Source organism: Ochotona curzoniae, unplaced genomic scaffold (genome assembly GCF_017591425.1).
Source record: "Ochotona curzoniae isolate NIBS_2020 unplaced genomic scaffold, NIBS_Ocur_1.0 scaffold_3208, whole genome shotgun sequence".
Classification (NCBI taxonomy): domain Eukaryota; kingdom Metazoa; phylum Chordata; class Mammalia; order Lagomorpha; family Ochotonidae; genus Ochotona; species Ochotona curzoniae.
The window spans coordinates 60,161,706-60,179,614 of NW_024467106.1; the positions used below are offsets into that span (position 1 = coordinate 60,161,706).

Below are 17,909 nucleotides of genomic sequence, written 5' to 3' on the forward strand. Positions count from 1 at the left end.
CAATCAGGACTGAGTCCTTGGCAGCTCTGCACCCCCTCAGTACTCAGCACTACTAGGTCAGGGGACTTCTTTAGACAGACAGAGCTTGAGTCCAGATGATCTAGACGCAGCCTGAAGATTCACAGTAGTGTGCCCTCATCTCTTGCCCAGGCTTCTTGAATGACTACTGCTATGAAGCACTTCTTTATTCTTAACCACTGTCTTTTCTAATAACCTATCCTATATTATATACCTAATGTAATGTATATTGCGTAGATAATAATATAATAGAATCTTGAAATAGACTATTACAATATTCTGTGTAGTAGAAGAAAAGTGAAACAAACACAGGCCCCAGATTTCTCTGCCAACTCGGGGGTAGCCAAGCAGGAGCAGACATGAGCTGGCAGCCATAGGACTAAGCTGACTGGAAGCCATCCTCGTGTAGGATCCATGCAGAGCCTGGTCAACAGCAGCGTGCACAACCACGTCCCCGATGACCAGTACTCTTTGAGGCTACAATGGATGGTAGCCTTCCTACCTGTCTGCTCGGCTCTTTCATTTCAGGAAAGGAACGCAGGGGGTGGGTGGATTGTAGCTGAGTGGGTAAACCCCAGCTTGGGGAAGTGCAGGAAAGGTTATCAGGTCACTGACTGGAGTCAAGTTCCTCTCAACTTTTCCAATCCAGCTTTGTGGTCATGTCTCCTATCCAAGAGGCGGCAGGTGCTCTGTGTTCTCAGGATGCTGTCTAAGAGGTGGAAGACGCAGGCAGCGTAGGTATCCTGGCATGCTAGTAGTATTATTTCACCTGCCGTAAATGTGGAAGCTCTCAGGCATTAGATCAAGCTGCTCAGTTTCCGTCTAGTTTCTTATGTGTCGTGGCATTGAAGGAACAAATGCAATGGGTGTTTGTTTGTTTGTTTGTTTGTTTCAGTTTTTGTTTTTTATTGGACAAAGAATAAAGGGGAAAGAAAGTACAGCCTGTGTTTCAGTTCTCTCTGTAAAGTCAGCCAGAGCCATGCAGGCTGGTCCTTGAAAAGAGCAGCAAGCTGAGAAGAGTCTACATATTTTGGGCAAGTCTTGAGCTCAGGGCCCACCATGGGATGAGAAGGGAGAGCAGTAGGTGAAGTACTTGAGTTTCAACTTGTGGGAGAAAACATTGGACTGAGTGAGGGAACCCCACGGACTGTGTGGTGGAAGGAAAGGGCACCACGGTCCTTGTCAAATCCAGATAGCAGCTACCGGGAGTCAGAGAAGCCGTCAGTGAGAGGGAAGGAGGCTGGAGACTCAGGCCTGCAGGGGACGGAGTAACCAGCAGGTCTCCACGTGGGAGAATATTTCTCTGCAGAGAGGGTGAAAGCAGCAACACCATCACTGTGCAGTTTCATGGCTATGTGCCCATATCTCTCACAGCCTCCTAATGTCTAGGACACCCCAGTCACCAGCCTGAGAACCATGTTGAGGTCACACTCTACATATGCCAAGAAAGGACAGGGCTCTAGTGTGCCTGTCCTCTTTCTCTCTCTGCCTCCACAGCAAAGCCCATCGCTCTTGCCTCTACAAAAGCACACTGAAGTGACCTCTGTGTGTGTGAGTATGTGTGTGTGTGTGTGTGTGAGTGTGTGTCTGGGTTGAGCCAAACTTCAAACTCATCTGTTCTCATCTCTGCCTCTGAAGCAGTGAATTTCTCCCTCAAGCATCACATTGCAGCTCTAAGGAGCCCTTCTCCTGCCGCCCCCACCCCTTTCAGCAATGTCAGTTCAACATGGGCTTCCAGAGTCTTCTCCCCAGGTAGTGTGAGCTGCTGGGAACCCAGGGCTTTCTCTCTACTCCACTTCAGGCGCACCAACTGTCCCCAGCGGAGATGTCCAATGGGAGCTCCCAAGTCTTGGAGCAGTAGCAGGGAGTGTGTGGTTCAACAGCCACACCCCAACAGACTTACCTCCTTCGGAAGCAGTGCTCACAGGCTTGGACACTCAGCACAGCTGACTGGCAGCCCCCTAATTGGAAAGTTCAAGCTGAGGAGCCAACGCGTGAGATGGCCGCTCAGAGTCCAACTGCAGCACGTTTAAATTTAAAGGTAACTGGAATAGAATGTTGGGGAGGGGTGGGGGAGGGGTGGCAGGAGTGTTCCTGGTGGCTCTGGCAGGGTGGGTAGAACCTCAAGTGCTTTGGAAGTTTTACAGTGGCCACACAAATGGTGTGTCTCTTGAGCAATTTAAACATTGTTGCTGAGATTTCCAGCACTGAGACTGTATTGCTTGTCACCCCTTTCCCAGCTGGTATCAGTAAACCTCCTTTGGCGTTCCCCACTAGTCCTGCTTCCCTGTGCTGGGAGTCTCCTGTGCATACCTCCAACATGTTCAACTCCACATTCAACAGTGTCTGCTCCTTCTGCTCACAGTTCTGTGTGCAAAGTGCGAGAAGGACAGGCTTACTCAGGGGAGGACACGGGAGGTCATCTGAGCAGTTCCGATGGTGCTTGTGCTTTTGCCTGCATGCAGTCTTTCCTGAAGTACTCATTCAAGTACTCATGTCGCTCCGTGCTGGCTACTGCTGGAGCTTTCATTCTGCAGAGGATGTTCCAACTGGAGATCCTCTTGTCAGAAAGGCCATTCCATCATGGACCGTAGCAAAACCTAGAGAAGCACCTGGGCTACCGCTCTCCCATAGGAAGTCTTCTGTCTGGCAGGCCCCAAGACCACCGAGGGGTGAGGCGACATGTTCTTCTTCAGCAGTAACACTGGAGACAAGCTGCTGGTGAGGGATGTCCATTGGTTTGAGAGACGTCACAAGCTTGTGTACTATGGTAGGAAAAGGATGCAGGCAGAGGGGTGTTGCCGACGGTACTTCCACCAGGAAATGACATAGTGACTGGCTAATAGGTATGATGATCTCTTTGGAAGCTCCCGTGAAGTTCAAACCCATGAAGCACAGAGAGCACAGAAAGCTATGTCTCAGGACCAGGTGGTGAGCTGCTGAAAAGCAGGGTGAATGTAACATTTGACTTGCTAGAGTTGTTTGCCAAGAAAGTCCTAGCACAGTTTGATCCAGAGGCAGAGAAGAGAGATTGGAGTGCAGGGCATCACTCTTGCTGCATGCCCAGTGAACAGGCCAGGTTGGGGCCTCAGTTAGCCAAGACTCCTGTCAGGGCTTCCCCCAGGGACACGGTGTGCCATGTGCCTATGGCCTCCCACATGGGCTAGGCAGGCAGAGATGCAGGGGCGATTTCCCACATCTCATGTCTTGTATATCTTTGGTCCTGGGAGTATGTGTGGTTAAATCTGTGCTTTTGATTCCCGGCACTGATTTCCATGGAAGGGTGTGGCCCACAAACTGTTTATGAATTGCCAAAGGTGTGTGGGATATGTAGAGATGGCTCTTCCTCCCAGCAAGCTGCCTGGACCTCCCATTTCCTTCTCCAGAACAAGTCTTTTTTATAGGTGTTCCTTCTCAGTACAAGCATGCAGGCACTGGGTTCCTAGAGCCTTCTTTCTCTAGAGACAAGAAACCCAGCGCCCTTAGAGTGGCCAAGCACTCATTTGTCCACGTGACAAATGTACAACTCTGCGTCTCCAGGATGCCTTGCCTCCCGATGCCTTGCATCCAAGTGGATGCTTTCTTTCTGCAGCACTTGTCTCCACCCGATAGCCTCACTGCAGTGAATCCTGGAGAAGGTTCCTTGTAGTGACGGACACCAGTGTGTTTGGTGTGTATAAGATGAAAGGTTCTGTAGGTATCCATTCTGTCCACTTGTTCTGTTGTCTGGGTGAGTGCTCTTGTTTGCTTGCTGAGTGTGTTAGTTTAGCTGGGTACACTAAGCTTTATGTATGTACCTTCCTACTCATCATTTCCTCCGGTTGAAAGTCTGCCTTAATCATGATGTGGTGTCTTTGTGTTTTAATGCCTTTCACATGGTTGTTTGGGTTATGTGATACTAATGTGGTTATTCCATTTTGTTTCCCTTTCCATTGCTTGTGCTGTCTTTTTCCCTTTTTGGACTTTGCGTTTCTGCCTAGCTTTGTGGGTTGATGAGGGAGGAGAGTTTGTTCGCTCCTAGGCAATCTGGCTGCTGCAGTGTCGCTCTGCTCTCTCCCACTGCTTCCCTGTGTGCACGTGTTGGCAGCTGTCTCTCTGGCACTGATCTGCCTGCAGGTGTCATCCAGGATTCCATGCTGTCTGCTTCTCTTCTGTTCACCCTTGTCTGTCCATCTTAACGTGTCCTGACCCTCTGCCTCCATGTTGGTTTCTGCTTGGAACTCTTCCACCATGCCTCACGGTTCTAGTTTCTCTGCAACTTTCAGTGCACTGGCTATGCTCATGCTTCTGGTGTGCTTTTGCTGCATGATCGTGATTTGTGTTGACCCGCGTGAGTGAAATGGAGCACATTGTCTCCTGCTTATTTTCCATGTATGTGCATTCTTTGGGGGAAGTGACGGTTGCTGTCAGTTGCCCAGTTGAATGGGATGATGACTCTTCATTTTGCTGTTGAGTTGGCATCGCTTACCTAGTTGGCCATGAGCCCTGTAGTTGACACCCAGTTTGAAATAATGTTTTCTCGTGAATTGTAGTGTCACTGGCGTTGGCACTCTGTCGGTTATATGCTTTATGGTGCAGCAGCCGCTTGCTTGGCTATAGTCTCATTTGCCTCTGTTTGGTTGCTAGTTTGGTGTTTTTTGCCTGTGCTTTTGGTGTTACCTGCACGCAATCATTGTGAAGATTACCATCATGAATCTCTTCGCTCATGATTTCGGGTAGACATTTCATGATTGCAGGTCACGTTTCCATGATTCATCCATTTTGTATCCTGCTTTTCTGCAATTTAACATGTAAAGTGGGAGCAGCAGCAGCTGTTCATGTGAGGCCTTCCTTTGCTACCTGGATTTTGTGGTCGGAGATTGGCCTAAGTCCTGTTTTGTTTGCATCCCCCAGGTATGTGTGTTTTGGTGGTGGGTTTTATATACTTCCCATCCAGGATTAGACACTGCGATGTGTAGAGTTTGAAGGAGAGTGGCAGAGCATGAGGCATGGAGGGGACAAGGGCAGAGGGAGGTCAGGAGGGAGACAGAGCGAGAGAGACGCCAGTGGGTCTTGCATCCACTGGTTCACTCCCCAGACGGCTGCAGCGACTGAGCCCAAACCACATTCAGCATTCTCTGACTGCATCCATCTGTCCAACACAGCTGCAGGGGCTGAAGTAGCAGGCTTAGCTCTGCTGACTGGAAGAAGCAGGACTGGCGCCAGCACCCTTGTGGGATACACGTGTTGCAGGTGGTGCGTCCCAATGCTCTGCCACTAGAGCAGCACATCCCACACATTGTGAAACCTTGCATGCTCAGGGTCACCTAATTTACAATACCTTCTAATGTTCTTTTCTGTGTCTGTCTTTGGGGTTAGTCAATAGTGTGCACTTTGCTTTAGGATTCTTGGAGCTCTTGTAGCTGTGCACCTACGAATGCTTGTCGCTTTGATTTCCTTGCACAATATGGCCACACTCTACTTGATTTCAATGAAGATTTCTATGGACAAACATAGGGTAGGTAGCTCTTGGAAGGGTAGCTTAGGACAGCACGTGCTAAGATGTGTGTCAAAAGCATATAGTATAGTGATGTGGGATGGCATGTTGTGTTCCTGTGAAGCAGAATCTATCGAAGTGCATGTTTGTTCAAGTCTTCAGCGGATTGGTGCTGATTTTCTGAGTGTTCTTTTGGTTCTTTTTGTGCATGGTTGAGAACCCAGGGTATGCAAAGAGTCAAAGAAGAACTCGGCCGTGGGGGGCACTGCGCACTGCTGTGTGTCCCTGTGCAGGACAGGTTTTGTGAAGAGAGCAGGAGAAAGAGAAGCATGAAGTGGAGGGGAGGGAAGGCCTTGGCTGGCCGCATGTGCAACCAGCAGCTGGGAGTCCTGATCCATGTTTCCTCACTTGTTCAGTGTACTGAAGCCAGAACAGAAGAGAGCATTTTCTAGTTCCGTTTCTTTATTGAAGCAAACAGTGTCCCTCAGAAAAGGTCCCCACCCCACCCTCTAGATCCCTCCACCTGGGAAGCCCACCCCCCTCCACCTGGGAAGCCCACCCCCCTCCCTCCCTGGGCACAATGGGTTTGAACAACAAGAGTGGCGGTGGTGCAAGAGACAAGGATCCATGTCCTTTTGGCTGGCACGTAGTGGGGCAGCTTCCCAGAGGCCACAGGCTCGCGCCTGGCCTCAGTATCGCATCTTTTTGTTTATATCGCCCCAGGAGTCAGCCTTCCTCTTGTGAGCCTGGCAGTGTGGCACAGACTCCAGAGCTGGGGCCTGTTCTGCAGAGGCCTTGGAGCCAGCCCTCGGGCAAGGCTTGTTTAGTCTAGGGCCTGGGTCCGCTAGAAGAGCCTGCTTCTTGCTATTGGTAGCAGGTGGTGGAGGACCAGTGAAGGCCCTTCCAAGATTGGAGGTGGGCTTGTGTGCTCTGCCTGGTTTCCCAGGTGCAGGACAAGGCAGGTCCTCAGCAGAGACCTGGCTCTGGGCAAGTCTCAAGGGCAGCAGATGGTGCTGTGAATCAAGGAAGAAGGCCAGGCTGGGCAGTTCCTCGTCGTCCTCACCAGTCAGATCCACGACTGGTGGTGGCTCCTCCACAGAGCATTGTCCTTGTGAAGCCCTGGCTGCCTTGGGCACCTGTGTGGAAGGGGCTCTGGGAGAAGTGGGCCTAATGTCCCCCAGTAAAGGACATGTCTTGTCCCCAGAGAAGCCAGCATTGTCTTTGTGCATGGACAGGCGGGTGTCTGGGACCACGCATCTCTCAGGCTTCCAGCAAGACATGCTTTGGGCGGAGGTCTCCGCACTGAGCCCAGGGCTGGGAGCACGGTCATCTCTCTGTGTGCCTTGCAGGGCTCTGGAATCCGAAGTACTGGCTTCCAGTAGGGGTGTCGCAGGCCTGGGTTTTTTCCCGCATGGTGCCATCCGTCTTCAAGGGCCAGAGGTTCTTGTCCACCACCTGCAGGAGGAAAGAGGCACTGAGTGGCTCTGCAGCTGGTGTCAGAAGGACCATGGGGTCCAGAGCAGTGGCCAGGGGAGGAGGGAGGCAGGCCAGAGTCGCTGGGCTTTCTTTGTAGAAGGAGGCAGCTGCTCTGCTGTCATCGTGCTGGGGCTGGTTGCAGTGCAGTTCTGCACACTCACCTGACCCTGGTTCTCCTGGCTCCTTGCTATATGTGTGTACCTGCACCACACTGGAAGCAGTTCCTTTGCAAGTCCCGCATGGCCAGCATGTCGGGGGAGACAGGCTCTCGGGGCCTACTGTGCTGGAGACCCACTTGCACACAGTTGACCTAGTTGCAGGCCTCGCCCAAATGTAGCTGCTCTTCCACAGCGCCCCTCTTCTGTTTTCCTGGTGCGTATCCCTGCCCTGTCTGCATGCTGCGCCTTGCTGCCCTTCCCTGCTTGAGGTTCCTTCCTCCCTCCCTCCTTCACCTGGTCAGGGTTCAGCCCTTCCTCCTTGTCCTTGTCCAGCTCTTCGGCTAGGGCCACGAGATCCAGCTGTGGATTTGGTGAAAGGAGCTCTTCCAGGAATCGCGGATGGATGATGGTCTCCACCTAGCAGAGAAGGAAGAGGTTTCTCTCATTCTTTCCAGAAGTCACCAAACTATGGGACTTGAAGGAGAAGCAGAAAGCAGTGAGCAGCAGAGCGCCATGCCCAGCTTGGGATGCCCAGTCGGCAGGGCTGCCAGCTACTCACGCACACTGGTACACCCAGGGGTAGTAGCTAGGGAAGTGAGCTTGATCCAGGGGCATGAGATGGTCACGGCCCAGATTGGACAAATCGTAGAGTGGCACAGCCCACCTTGGTGACAAAGTCATCTTGGGAGCACAGCTGGTCAAGGTAACTCAGGAGCTCTGGGTCGGGGCCCAGTCCCTCCTGCTGGGGCTGCAGCATGCCGTCCTCTTCTGGCTGTTCACTGGGCTGGCCCGAGGCGGAGGGCCCCAGCTCCAGCAGTGCATCCATGATGTCCATGTACTCGCTCACGGCCTCTGGAGGGATCTCCTTGGGTGTCCTTTCCCGAGAGGCCTGGTGTCTTTGTGGCAAGGGTTTGTTGGGCAGAGCTTTGGAGCTGTTCTTCTCGCGGGCATGCTCTATGGGAGGAAAGAGGCGAGTGAGGTTCAGGGGCTCGAGCTCCGCATCAGCCACGTTGCAGAGGGCGGTTGTTGGGCATGTGAGCTGGTGGGGCTGGTCCAGCACAAGCTGCCGACGGCACCTGGAGTGGGCTGAGGTGGAACGTGTGAGGCACTCACTGACATGCCCCGTGGTCTGCCGCCAAGCCCATGTCCTCTGCAGAAGGTGAGGATGTGTGTGGTGTCCCTAGACAGAGGCACTGCCGGCGTGGTCAGACAGCTACTACCGAGTTGTGACCCAAGGCTCAGGCAACGTGGGCTGTCAGGGGCACATGCTGAACAAGAAGACACAAGTGCTGCTCTTGCAGGAAAAGGTCCGGAGGATGGGTTAGTCACACCCAGAGAACCTTGTCCTGTGCAGTGTTGTGTGTGGTGGCAGGGGAAGCTCACTGTACCTGGTTGCTGGAGGGCCACAGGGCTTGGGGGCCCAGGAGGAGCCAGCTGCTGTGGTGTTGGCAGGGGCTGGCACAGGTTCTCTTTCTTCCACCCCAGGTTTTGAATTTGTATCTCCTCCTCTGCCTCAAACTCCGTGAACCTGGGAGAAGGAAAGGCAGGTCCCACTTGAGTGATCGAGGAGGCCCTGAGCCAGCACAGGGCAGCAACTGAGGAGCGAGATATGGAAATGGGCTTTGTGGTGAGCCTGGGCCTACTGAGTTGCAGCGCTGGGAGGGACAAATGTTATGGGAAGCAGCTAAGTGACATGTGGTGTGGTGTGCACTTTCAGACCTGCAACAGGCCTCGTTGACTAAAGCAGGACCAAGCTGACGCCCTGAAGGCCATGTGGGTCTCGAAGCCAGGCCCATGAGGAGAGCTGTCAGCAGAGGCTGGCCAGCACCTCATTTCTCCTAGTCTATTCCAAGGTCCTGGCCCAGGATTAGGGCCTGAGAGGCTGTGGGTCGTTGAGTGGAAGTGTTGGAATTGAGGCTCGAGGGGCAGGTGGGAGGCTGGGGAGTCCTAGCTAGGAGGTGGTATATTTCCATGTCAGAGTGGACAGCATGGAGTGGTGGAAAAGGCCCTCTCTGGGCCTTGGGGTATCTTAGACACCAGCTCTCCATGGCCATGCTCTGAAACAGCATCTCTGGGATGGTGTGTCTCACTTTTGGAACATGGGTTTGAGTGGATCGGGCCAGTTCAGTGCATGAGCCTGAGGGGTCTGTGTGGTGCAGCTGGTGCCATGTGCGCAGTGCCCACGGTCAGAAGACAGCCAGTGATGGTGCTGCTTGTTCTACCTCAGCCTTCCAAATGAAGGCAGGTATCCTCAGCTGAAGCTGTGGGAGGATGTTCTGTGCTTGGGGCAGAGTGAGAAGAAAGCAGCCAGAGACCCTCCACAGCCACGTGGTAGGGGCAACACCCTGGGATGGCAGGGCCCCCGGATGGGCTGAGGCCGGAAACAGGCCTCTTGTCAGCCTGTGAGTTGCCAAGTGCGCCCCCCCCACCCGAGGCCTAGCCTCTCTATCCACCCTCCTTCAGCACACGTGGTGTCAGGTGCAGGCATCTTGACTCACTTTTCTGCCATTTCATAGTAGATCATGCGGTCAAAGTTGCTCTTGTGCTGCCATTCCCGCATGGCAATCCGCATGCCATCATCCAGTGGCATGCTGGGCTTCCTCTGGGCCAGCGTGCGCAGCACCGGGCTGTAATTTGGCAGAGTCAGTCACGGGGCAGCAGTGCTGTCCCCACGCCCTGTCCCCTGCCACAGCTCCCCAGCTCACCAAGCTGAGTCAGGCCACCTCCCTGCTCTGCTTCCATCAGACCTGTGGTCTGCCCCTGTCTCATCCTCCTCTGCAGTGGCCACTCTCCACCCTCCCGGACCCCCTTGCATGTGTGGCACATCAGCAGCCAGGGCTGCATTGGCCTGTGTGTCCTCTGCTTGAGACCTCGATGTCATTGTGCACAATGGCCTGAATGCTGTGTCACAATCCATAAGTGCGATGCCTAGTCCTCAATGTGATGATGGCCTCTTGAGTGGTTTGGGGGTTGCGTGGGTTAGAGGACGTTTTGTATGTGGAGCTCCCTTGATTGGATTGTTGTCCTGAGAGAAAGAGCAAGAGACACCATGACCCCGTGTCTCAGTCCCCTCAGCTCACACAGTGAGGAAGAGGCTTGTCAGGCTGGGAGAGCAGCCTCACTGGGATGTGAATCCTGCCGATGCCTTGTTTTCAGATGTCCATTGTGCAGATGTGAGAGGTGAGCATGTGTGGCTGCACGTGCGTAAGCTGTCGGGGACAGAGAGTGTCCTGGGAGTCAGGGTTCAGCAGCGGTTTCCTGGCCCCGTGACTGGGCCTCGAATCAGTGTGTTGGAGAGGCAGCAGTTGTGGACGTGAGCCAGCCCAGTGCTGCTGGGGCTCAGGAGCAGAAGAGGGAGCCTGTGAATGGCCTGCGTGTGCCCAGTTACAATCGCAGAACCTTGAAGTATGGGTTTAGGGACTGGGGGCAAGATGTGCTCTCCCGGGGATGTTGACTATTCAGAGCTGTAGGGGAATGGAGATGGTCATGTGCACAACATTGAGCTCCCTTTCATTTACAGGCCTGATGCAGATGCTGCTGGACAGCCACAGGGGTCAGGCCACACAGGCACATTGGACTGTTGCGTGGAAAGTGGGCCGTGTGTGCCATGATGGTTGGGCATGGACCAAGGGTGTGCATGGTCAGGAGAGGTGAGTGTGGGACTGAGGGACAAAAGCCCTTTGCCCTGAAGTCACAGCCTCCCAGGAGGAAGGCTGCAGGCTTGGCTGTGTGGCACAGAGTGTCCTTCATTTCTGAAGCCATGACATTTGTTTTGGGGCTCTGTTCTGCACAGTGCCTGTGCGTCGTGATGATAGCTCCCAGTGTCTAAGCTTCATTGTCTGCGGTCAGCGTGCATAGCTGGTATCTGCGTAGCCCATCATGTTGAGCCAGTGCCATGTTCATGGGGAAACCAGTCATGCCTTCCTGTGTGAGGGCTCTGGGATGTGGATGTTAGTAGGAGCCCAGGACAGACAGCAGTGATGGGGGTCGCACGTGGCCCAGTGTGGGCTTGTGACCAGCTTTTTCTATTCCTCGCATTCCCCAGAAGAATGAGGTGAGAGCTCTATACAGGTCTTGTTGGGGTGCTTGCATCCCTTATGAGCCCCTTCTCCTGTGAATTTCCCAATGGCATTGACCTGTGTGTGTGTGTGTGGCAGGTGTTGCACTGCAAGACTCCATCCCTGAAGGGCTCTCGTGATAGCAGGGCCCTCTCTAACTAGCATCAATGGTGCCATGCAATGTATTGAGTAGCACAGAGAGGCTGTGCTCCTAGAGGATGAAGATCCAGAGTAGAAAACCTCTAAATGGTATCCCAAGCTGCATGGGAAAAACACACTAGAGAGAACCAAGCTGCTCATGCGTGGCCTTGTCTTTGCCCTTCAGGTGCTCCTTGATGCCCCGTGCATGGCATGACCGTGCCTACCCATTAGTCCTCCCTAGGCAGGGCTCCAGACTGCGTTCTGGGTCCCAGCGCCTGGCACTCACATGAGGAAGCAGGCTAGAGCTTCGGCATCAGGGCTCTGCGGGAGGTGCCTGCGGGCCAGGGTCTTGAAATGCTGCCAGCGCCGGAAGTTGTTGTAGACGCTGGAATCCCCCGATGGAGCTTTGTCCTTGGAAGTAGGCAAGGAGCCCTCTGTGCTTGCTCCCTGTTGTGGAGGCCCGTTGTCTGCGGGGCACAGCGTGGGAGCCATCTGGACAGCCGGTGGTGGAGCTGGAGGTGGTGGAGCTGCTCCCTGTGTGCAGCCCTGCTGGGTGCCCTGAGCCCTGATTATGGTTGGTGCAGGCGCTACTGGCTGCAGGGAAGACTTGGGCAGCAAGAGGGGAGCAGGCTTCTTTGCCTGTGCGCAGAGGGCCCCCTGGACACTCCAGTTGAGAGGGGCTTGATGAAAGACCAAGGTCTGAGAGCGTGGAGGCTCCACCACTTGCCCTTGAGTGCTCAACTGGAGGAGGATGTTGAGGTTGCCAGTCTGGTTTGGGCCACAGGCAGCAGTACCTGCTGTCACCACAGGCATGGTGGGGAGGACAGCAGGCAGCACAAGGCGGCTGCCTGGAGGGCATGCTGCATTCAGGATGGGCGGTGGGCGTGGCCCGCTGGGGGCCTGGGTTGCTGGGCCCTGAGTTGGCTGGGGACAGGGCATGAGAATAAAGGAAGGTGTGGAGGTGCCAGGGTTCAGCGTCATGGCTGGTCTCAGCCCTGGAGCTGCTGTGGAGACAAAGCAAAGGGCTAATGGAGGATGGGCACCCGCAGTGCACAGTGTGGAGGGAGGCTCTGTGTTCCCTGTCAGTCACTGGTGGGACACTGAGGCCCTCTGGGGGCCTGGGATAGTGGTGGTATGGACATGTCCCTTGGTCAAGCTCAGGTTCTGTTCCTCCCATGGAAAGTATCCCCCAGAGCCTTCCCATCCTTCTGGTCCATCTCGTCAACCTGTCTCCCGGGGGGACCATGGCTCTGCCTGTCTTGAGGGTCTCCCCAGGGCATCTGTGTGAACACCTGGCCAGCCTCATAGCTGGATCTGGAAGCTTCAATCAGGACTGAGTCCTTGGCAGCTCTGCACCCCCTCAGTACTCAGCACTACTAGGTCAGGGGACTTCTTTAGACAGACAGAGCTTGAGTCCAGATGATCTAGACGCAGCCTGAAGATTCACAGTAGTGTGCCCTCATCTCTTGCCCAGGCTTCTTGAATGACTACTGCTATGAAGCACTTCTTTATTCTTAACCACTGTCTTTTCTAATAACCTATCCTATATTATATACCTAATGTAATGTATATTGCGTAGATAATAATATAATAGAATCTTGAAATAGACTATTACAATATTCTGTGTAGTAGAAGAAAAGTGAAACAAACACAGGCCCCAGATTTCTCTGCCAACTCGGGGGTAGCCAAGCAGGAGCAGACATGAGCTGGCAGCCATAGGACTAAGCTGACTGGAAGCCATCCTCGTGTAGGATCCATGCAGAGCCTGGTCAACAGCAGCGTGCACAACCACGTCCCCGATGACCAGTACTCTTTGAGGCTACAATGGATGGTAGCCTTCCTACCTGTCTGCTCGGCTCTTTCATTTCAGGAAAGGAACGCAGGGGGTGGGTGGATTGTAGCTGAGTGGGTAAACCCCAGCTTGGGGAAGTGCAGGAAAGGTTATCAGGTCACTGACTGGAGTCAAGTTCCTCTCAACTTTTCCAATCCAGCTTTGTGGTCATGTCTCCTATCCAAGAGGCGGCAGGTGCTCTGTGTTCTCAGGATGCTGTCTAAGAGGTGGAAGACGCAGGCAGCGTAGGTATCCTGGCATGCTAGTAGTATTATTTCACCTGCCGTAAATGTGGAAGCTCTCAGGCATTAGATCAAGCTGCTCAGTTTCCGTCTAGTTTCTTATGTGTCGTGGCATTGAAGGAACAAATGCAATGGGTGTTTGTTTGTTTGTTTGTTTGTTTCAGTTTTTGTTTTTTATTGGACAAAGAATAAAGGGGAAAGAAAGTACAGCCTGTGTTTCAGTTCTCTCTGTAAAGTCAGCCAGAGCCATGCAGGCTGGTCCTTGAAAAGAGCAGCAAGCTGAGAAGAGTCTACATATTTTGGGCAAGTCTTGAGCTCAGGGCCCACCATGGGATGAGAAGGGAGAGCAGTAGGTGAAGTACTTGAGTTTCAACTTGTGGGAGAAAACATTGGACTGAGTGAGGGAACCCCACGGACTGTGTGGTGGAAGGAAAGGGCACCACGGTCCTTGTCAAATCCAGATAGCAGCTACCGGGAGTCAGAGAAGCCGTCAGTGAGAGGGAAGGAGGCTGGAGACTCAGGCCTGCAGGGGACGGAGTAACCAGCAGGTCTCCACGTGGGAGAATATTTCTCTGCAGAGAGGGTGAAAGCAGCAACACCATCACTGTGCAGTTTCATGGCTATGTGCCCATATCTCTCACAGCCTCCTAATGTCTAGGACACCCCAGTCACCAGCCTGAGAACCATGTTGAGGTCACACTCTACATATGCCAAGAAAGGACAGGGCTCTAGTGTGCCTGTCCTCTTTCTCTCTCTGCCTCCACAGCAAAGCCCATCGCTCTTGCCTCTACAAAAGCACACTGAAGTGACCTCTGTGTGTGTGAGTATGTGTGTGTGTGTGTGTGAGTGTGTGTCTGGGTTGAGCCAAACTTCAAACTCATCTGTTCTCATCTCTGCCTCTGAAGCAGTGAATTTCTCCCTCAAGCATCACATTGCAGCTCTAAGGAGCCCTTCTCCTGCCGCCCCCACCCCTTTCAGCAATGTCAGTTCAACATGGGCTTCCAGAGTCTTCTCCCCAGGTAGTGTGAGCTGCTGGGAACCCAGGGCTTTCTCTCTACTCCACTTCAGGCGCACCAACTGTCCCCAGCGGAGATGTCCAATGGGAGCTCCCAAGTCTTGGAGCAGTAGCAGGGAGTGTGTGGTTCAACAGCCACACCCCAACAGACTTACCTCCTTCGGAAGCAGTGCTCACAGGCTTGGACACTCAGCACAGCTGACTGGCAGCCCCCTAATTGGAAAGTTCAAGCTGAGGAGCCAACGCGTGAGATGGCCGCTCAGAGTCCAACTGCAGCACGTTTAAATTTAAAGGTAACTGGAATAGAATGTTGGGGAGGGGTGGGGGAGGGGTGGCAGGAGTGTTCCTGGTGGCTCTGGCAGGGTGGGTAGAACCTCAAGTGCTTTGGAAGTTTTACAGTGGCCACACAAATGGTGTGTCTCTTGAGCAATTTAAACATTGTTGCTGAGATTTCCAGCACTGAGACTGTATTGCTTGTCACCCCTTTCCCAGCTGGTATCAGTAAACCTCCTTTGGCGTTCCCCACTAGTCCTGCTTCCCTGTGCTGGGAGTCTCCTGTGCATACCTCCAACATGTTCAACTCCACATTCAACAGTGTCTGCTCCTTCTGCTCACAGTTCTGTGTGCAAAGTGCGAGAAGGACAGGCTTACTCAGGGGAGGACACGGGAGGTCATCTGAGCAGTTCCGATGGTGCTTGTGCTTTTGCCTGCATGCAGTCTTTCCTGAAGTACTCATTCAAGTACTCATGTCGCTCCGTGCTGGCTACTGCTGGAGCTTTCATTCTGCAGAGGATGTTCCAACTGGAGATCCTCTTGTCAGAAAGGCCATTCCATCATGGACCGTAGCAAAACCTAGAGAAGCACCTGGGCTACCGCTCTCCCATAGGAAGTCTTCTGTCTGGCAGGCCCCAAGACCACCGAGGGGTGAGGCGACATGTTCTTCTTCAGCAGTAACACTGGAGACAAGCTGCTGGTGAGGGATGTCCATTGGTTTGAGAGACGTCACAAGCTTGTGTACTATGGTAGGAAAAGGATGCAGGCAGAGGGGTGTTGCCGACGGTACTTCCACCAGGAAATGACATAGTGACTGGCTAATAGGTATGATGATCTCTTTGGAAGCTCCCGTGAAGTTCAAACCCATGAAGCACAGAGAGCACAGAAAGCTATGTCTCAGGACCAGGTGGTGAGCTGCTGAAAAGCAGGGTGAATGTAACATTTGACTTGCTAGAGTTGTTTGCCAAGAAAGTCCTAGCACAGTTTGATCCAGAGGCAGAGAAGAGAGATTGGAGTGCAGGGCATCACTCTTGCTGCATGCCCAGTGAACAGGCCAGGTTGGGGCCTCAGTTAGCCAAGACTCCTGTCAGGGCTTCCCCCAGGGACACGGTGTGCCATGTGCCTATGGCCTCCCACATGGGCTAGGCAGGCAGAGATGCAGGGGCGATTTCCCACATCTCATGTCTTGTATATCTTTGGTCCTGGGAGTATGTGTGGTTAAATCTGTGCTTTTGATTCCCGGCACTGATTTCCATGGAAGGGTGTGGCCCACAAACTGTTTATGAATTGCCAAAGGTGTGTGGGATATGTAGAGATGGCTCTTCCTCCCAGCAAGCTGCCTGGACCTCCCATTTCCTTCTCCAGAACAAGTCTTTTTTATAGGTGTTCCTTCTCAGTACAAGCATGCAGGCACTGGGTTCCTAGAGCCTTCTTTCTCTAGAGACAAGAAACCCAGCGCCCTTAGAGTGGCCAAGCACTCATTTGTCCACGTGACAAATGTACAACTCTGCGTCTCCAGGATGCCTTGCCTCCCGATGCCTTGCATCCAAGTGGATGCTTTCTTTCTGCAGCACTTGTCTCCACCCGATAGCCTCACTGCAGTGAATCCTGGAGAAGGTTCCTTGTAGTGACGGACACCAGTGTGTTTGGTGTGTATAAGATGAAAGGTTCTGTAGGTATCCATTCTGTCCACTTGTTCTGTTGTCTGGGTGAGTGCTCTTGTTTGCTTGCTGAGTGTGTTAGTTTAGCTGGGTACACTAAGCTTTATGTATGTACCTTCCTACTCATCATTTCCTCCGGTTGAAAGTCTGCCTTAATCATGATGTGGTGTCTTTGTGTTTTAATGCCTTTCACATGGTTGTTTGGGTTATGTGATACTAATGTGGTTATTCCATTTTGTTTCCCTTTCCATTGCTTGTGCTGTCTTTTTCCCTTTTTGGACTTTGCGTTTCTGCCTAGCTTTGTGGGTTGATGAGGGAGGAGAGTTTGTTCGCTCCTAGGCAATCTGGCTGCTGCAGTGTCGCTCTGCTCTCTCCCACTGCTTCCCTGTGTGCACGTGTTGGCAGCTGTCTCTCTGGCACTGATCTGCCTGCAGGTGTCATCCAGGATTCCATGCTGTCTGCTTCTCTTCTGTTCACCCTTGTCTGTCCATCTTAACGTGTCCTGACCCTCTGCCTCCATGTTGGTTTCTGCTTGGAACTCTTCCACCGTGCCTCAGGGTTCTAGTTTCTCTGCAACTTTCAGTGCACTGGCTATGCTCATGCTTCTGGTGTGCTTTTGCTGCATGATCGTGATTTGTGTTGACCCGCGTGAGTGAAATGGAGCACATTGTCTCCTGCTTATTTTCCATGTATGTGCATTCTTTGGGGGAAGTGACGGTTGCTGTCAGTTGCCCAGTTGAATGGGATGATGACTCTTCATTTTGCTGTTGAGTTGGCATCGCTTACCTAGTTGGCCATGAGCCCTGTAGTTGACACCCAGTTTGAAATAATGTTTTCTCGTGAATTGTAGTGTCACTGGCGTTGGCACTCTGTCGGTTATATGCTTTATGGTGCAGCAGCCGCTTGCTTGGCTATAGTCTCATTTGCCTCTGTTTGGTTGCTAGTTTGGTGTTTTTTGCCTGTGCTTTTGGTGTTACCTGCACGCAATCATTGTGAAGATTACCATCATGAATCTCTTCGCTCATGATTTCGGGTAGACATTTCATGATTGCAGGTCACGTTTCCATGATTCATCCATTTTGTATCCTGCTTTTCTGCAATTTAACATGTAAAGTGGGAGCAGCAGCAGCTGTTCATGTGAGGCCTTCCTTTGCTACCTGGATTTTGTGGTCGGAGATTGGCCTAAGTCCTGTTTTGTTTGCATCCCCCAGGTATGTGTGTTTTGGTGGTGGGTTTTATATACTTCCCATCCAGGATTAGACACTGCGATGTGTAGAGTTTGAAGGAGAGTGGCAGAGCATGAGGCATGGAGGGGACAAGGGCAGAGGGAGGTCAGGAGGGAGACAGAGCGAGAGAGACGCCAGTGGGTCTTGCATCCACTGGTTCACTCCCCAGACGGCTGCAGCGACTGAGCCCAAACCACATTCAGCATTCTCTGACTGCATCCATCTGTCCAACACAGCTGCAGGGGCTGAAGTAGCAGGCTTAGCTCTGCTGACTGGAAGAAGCAGGACTGGCGCCAGCACCCTTGTGGGATACACGTGTTGCAGGTGGTGCGTC

At 52.9% G+C, this 17,909-nt stretch overlaps 1 protein-coding gene across 1 annotated transcript; it reads right to left on the reverse strand.

Moving 5' to 3' along the window:
* Positions 1 to 6,820: 6,820 nt before the first annotated feature.
* On the reverse strand, positions 6,821 to 17,374 carry LOC121144992 (NUT family member 2A-like). Its single transcript, XM_040963620.1, has 8 exons — positions 17,327 to 17,374; positions 14,981 to 15,034; positions 11,614 to 12,251; positions 9,627 to 9,755; positions 8,517 to 8,656; positions 7,793 to 8,214; positions 7,423 to 7,545; positions 6,821 to 6,949 (listed from the first exon to the last, which is right to left on the reverse strand). Exons 1-8 carry the CDS (start codon positions 17,372 to 17,374, stop codon positions 6,821 to 6,823), a joined length of 1,683 nt encoding a protein of 560 aa, XP_040819554.1.
* Between the last annotated feature and the right edge of the window lie 535 nt (positions 17,375 to 17,909).

Coding starts and splice junctions, on each gene's coding strand:
- LOC121144992 (XM_040963620.1), bottom strand. CDS start 17,374: ATGAGCGAAGAGATTCATGATGGTAATCTTCACAATGATTGCGTGCAG. Junction 8,657..9,626: donor TACTATGAAATGGCAGAAAA/GTGAGTCAAGAT, acceptor TCCTTCTCCCAG/GTTCACGGAGTTTGAGGCAG. Junction 7,546..7,792: donor AAGATGACTTTGTCACCAAG/GTGGGCTGTGCC, acceptor CTTCTCTGCTAG/GTGGAGACCATCATCCATCC.